Here is a 3,780-nt window from a genome sequence, read left to right as displayed (position 1 = left end):
AGGTGTTGAAGGCCTGCAGCTGGTTCTGCACGCCGCCCAGCGAGTTGGCCAGCTGCCGGTCGTTGAGCGTCACGATGGTCTGCTCGATCCACTGCAGCAGGTCCGACGCCAGCGTCTCGTACTTCTCCACCAGCTGCTCCGCCTCGATGGCCGCGTCCAGCACCTGGGGGCGCGCGGCGTCACCCCCGTCCGTCCCTCCGTCCGTCTGTCCTGCCACCGCCCCGGCCCTGGCCTCCTCGGTGCCCATCTGCCCTTCCAGACGTCCTCATCTGCGCCTCCACCCATCTGCACGTCCGTCTGTCAGCCCACCCACCCGTCCAGCTCCTCGCTCCTCCCTCCCTCCCTCCGTCCCTCTGTCCATCCGTCCCTCCGTCCATCCACCCCCGGCGTGCTGGGCCCCCGTCACCTTCCCGATGCGCTTCCCCTCCACCGCCAGTGCCTTCATCTTGGAGAAGTAGTGGTAGAAGGTGGCCACGTAGGTGATGATGGACTTCTCATCGGGCTGGTCCACGTTGACGTCTGCGCGAGGGAGAGAGCGGGGTGAGACGGGGCTGGCGGCCCCCCGCGGCTGCCCCCCGTGGCCGCCCCCCGCGGCCCCCCACCTTCGGGGTCCAGCAGCTTCGTGAGGCCGAGCTCCCGCTCCGCCACGTTGAAGGCGTTTTGCAGGTTGTAGTGCGCGTTGCAGCGCCGCAGCGTGTCGATGTCGATGAGGTCCGGCCTGGCGGCGGGGGAGAGGGGTCACCCCGTGCCGCGCGGGGACGTCACCCCGTGCCATGCGCCGCGCGGGGACGTCACCCTGTGCCACGCGGGGATGTCACCCCACGGCCGTGCTGACCTGTGCTTGTGGATGATGGCGTTGAAGGCCAGCCCGTCCCGCCAGCTCGTGGTGAAGTTGTGCACGTTCACGTTCTGGTAGCTGCAAGGCGGCGGGGTGAGGGCTGGCGGGGGCCCCCGGCACCGGCACCAGCACCCGCCCTGGCTCCGGCACCTGCCCCAGCCCCGGCGCTTACCCCGCCGTCTTCATCTGGCACCACAGCAGCAGCGCGTCCTTGGCCGACTTCTTCTCCTTGTTGTCCTCCGTCTCCACGCTGATGTCCTGGATCTGGGTGGGTGACACGGGGTGATGAGCGGAGCCAGGGTCGCCCCAGGGCCCGGGGGCGGTGGGTGCCGGGGAGGGGGGCCAGGGCCGGCACAAGGTGCTCCAAGGGGGTTCACGACCCACAGAGGGTGCAGGGAGCCCACGGCGGGTGCAGGGACCCCATGGCGGGTGCAGGGAGCCCACGGCAGGTGCAGGGACCCCACGGTGGGTGCAGGGACCCCATGGCGGGTGCAGGGACCCCATGGCGGGTGCAGGGAGCCCACGCCAGGCGCAGGGACCCCACGGTGGGTGCTGGCACCCCCCGGCGGGTGCAGGGCCCCCCCCTGCGGGCGCAGGTCCCCCGCGGGGCGGTACCTGGAAGCGGAGGATGATGGTCCAGATGAGGCCGAGGGTGAGGCGGTGGTTGCCGTCCACGATGTCGTGGGAGCCCATGTTCTCCAGGTGCACCCGCTGCTCCTTGAGGAACTGCAGCGCCTTGTCCACGTTCTCCAGGCAGTGGATCCGCATCCGGCCCTTGGTGGGCTTGGGCTGGGCGAGGGCAGGGGCCGGGTCAAGGGGCGCCCGGACGCCGGGGCCCCGCGGGAGGGGACGCCACACGCCGGGGCCCCCCCGGACACTCACCAGCTGCTCGCCCGAGAGCACCTCGAGGAGGCGCAGCAGCATGCGGCCGTCCCGCAGGTCCGCGTAGAGGTCGCCGATGCGGCAGGTCACCCGGGCCAGGTGTGAGTTCACCCACTTGGTGAAGGTTTTCTTCTGCACGGCCTCGCGCTCGTCTGCGGGGCGCCGCGGGCGGTGAGCGGGGGCCCCGGCACCCCCAGGGACCCCCGGAGACACCCAGAGAGACCCGGAGACCCCTGATGAGCCCCCTGGAGACACCCCGGGACCCCCGGAGACTCCCAGGGACCCCCAGAGACACCCAGAGAGACCCGGAGACCCCTGACGACCCCCCCGGAGACACCCCGGGACCCCTGGAGACCCCCAGGGACACCCAGAAACCCCTGAAGACCCCTGGGAGACATCCAGGGATTCCTGGAGACCCTCAGGAACCTCGGAGACCCCCAGGGAATCCCAGGAACTCCTGGAGACCCCCAGAGACCCCAGGGACCCCCACAGACCCCTGAAGATCCCTGGAAGACATCCAGGGATCCCCAGAGACCCCCAGGAACCCCTAGGATCCCTTGGAGACCCCCAAGACCCCCAGGGACCCCTGGAGACACACAGGGACACCCGGAGACCCCTGACGACCCCCCTAGAGACACCCCGGGACTCCCGGAGACCCCCAGGGACCCCTAGCAACTCCTGGAGACCCCCAGGGACCCCAGGAACCCCTAGAGACTCCTGAAGATCCGTGGGAGGCATCCAGGGATCCCTGGAGACCCCCGGGAACCCCTAGGAACCCTTGGAGACCCCCAAGACCCCCAGGGACCCCTGGAGACACCCAGGACCTCCAGAGACCCTCAGAGACCCTCGGGAACCCCGAGACACCCAGGGACCTCCAGGACCCCCAGAGACCCCCAGACCGCTGGGGATACTTGGGAACCCCTGGAGACCCCCCGGAGATTCCCAGAGACACCCAGGGACCCCCGGAGACCCCGGCAGTGACCGGCAGCTGTGGAGACCCTCGTCCGCCCCAGGCAGCCCCCCCCCCCCCCCCCCCCCCCCCCCCCCCCCCCCCAGCCAGGACACGGTCCGGGGGCTTCGTCTGCCCCAGGGGCCCAGGCGTCCGGGCGCCGCTGCGACAGCACACGGGGCTCCGGTTCCCAGCGCCGGCCCCGGATTAGCGTCTAAGAGGCTTTGGGGCCGGGGGGGGGCCGGGGGGGAGGCGCGGCAGGGCGCAGCCCCGCACACACGGGTGCTGCCGCGGGCTGGACGCGCTGGGTTGGGTGCGTGGGGCGCACACGCGTGGGGCCGGGGCGCGCGGAGGGGCGTGCGCGGCCGGGGCGCATGCCGGCACGGTTGCACAAGCACGGGCAGGGCAGGGCCGGCGCGCGCCAGCGCACACACGTGTGCCAGGCACCGGGTGCACGTGCACGCACCAGGGCATGGTGCACACGCGTGTGCCACACGCAGGGTACAAGCACTAGGACACGGTGCACACGCGTGTGCCAGGCACCAGGTGCACGTGCCCACACAGGGTCGGCACACGGATGTGCACACACGGGACTGGCGTGCACCAGGGTGCTGTGCGCACGCATGTGCACCCCCAGGGACAGCACCCGCGGAGCAGGGACATGGGGCACACACGTGTGCACCCCCAGGGCTGGCACCCGCGGAGCAGGGACATGGGGCACACGCGTGTGCACCCCCAGGGACAGCACCCACGGAGCAGGGACATGGGGCACACATGTGTGCACCCCCAGGGCTGGCACCCGCGGAGCAGGGACACGGGGCGCACGCGTGTGCATGCACAAGGCCGGCACTCGCGGAGCAGGGACANCGGAGCAGGGACACGGGGCGCACGCGTGTGCATGCACAAGGCCGGCACTCGCGGAGCAGGGACATGGGGCACATGCGTGTGCACGCGCAGGGCCGGGCCGGGCCAGGGTCCGGTGTCCGGTGTCCCGCTCCTCCCTCAGCCCCTGTTTGCTCGGCGCCGCCGGCCGAGGCGGGAGCAGAGTCCAGCCAACACCGTGGCCCCGGGGGCAGGGGAGGGGCCGGGCGCCGGGGTCCCGGACGCCTGG

At 71.9% G+C, this 3,780-nt stretch overlaps 1 protein-coding gene across 1 annotated transcript in view; it reads right to left on the bottom strand.

Moving 5' to 3' along the window:
• LOC112963170 (spectrin beta chain, non-erythrocytic 2-like) overlaps positions 1 to 1,822 on the bottom strand; it is a 12,705-nt gene extending 10,883 nt beyond the window's left edge. Inside the window, 7 exon segments of the mRNA XM_026059972.1 lie at positions 2 to 163; positions 407 to 519; positions 603 to 718; positions 836 to 916; positions 1,011 to 1,102; positions 1,454 to 1,627; positions 1,721 to 1,822. Coding sequence (XP_025915757.1) covers positions 2 to 163; positions 407 to 519; positions 603 to 718; positions 836 to 916; positions 1,011 to 1,102; positions 1,454 to 1,627; positions 1,721 to 1,762 — 780 coding nt within the window. The 5' untranslated portion in view covers positions 1,763 to 1,822.
• Positions 1,823 to 3,780: the final 1,958 nt, after the last annotated feature.

This window comes from Apteryx rowi, unplaced genomic scaffold (genome assembly GCF_003343035.1).
Source record: "Apteryx rowi isolate R43461 unplaced genomic scaffold, aptRow1 scaffold_1621, whole genome shotgun sequence".
Lineage (NCBI taxonomy): Eukaryota > Metazoa > Chordata > Aves > Apterygiformes > Apterygidae > Apteryx > Apteryx rowi.
This window is presented reverse-complemented; position numbering and strand designations above follow the sequence as displayed.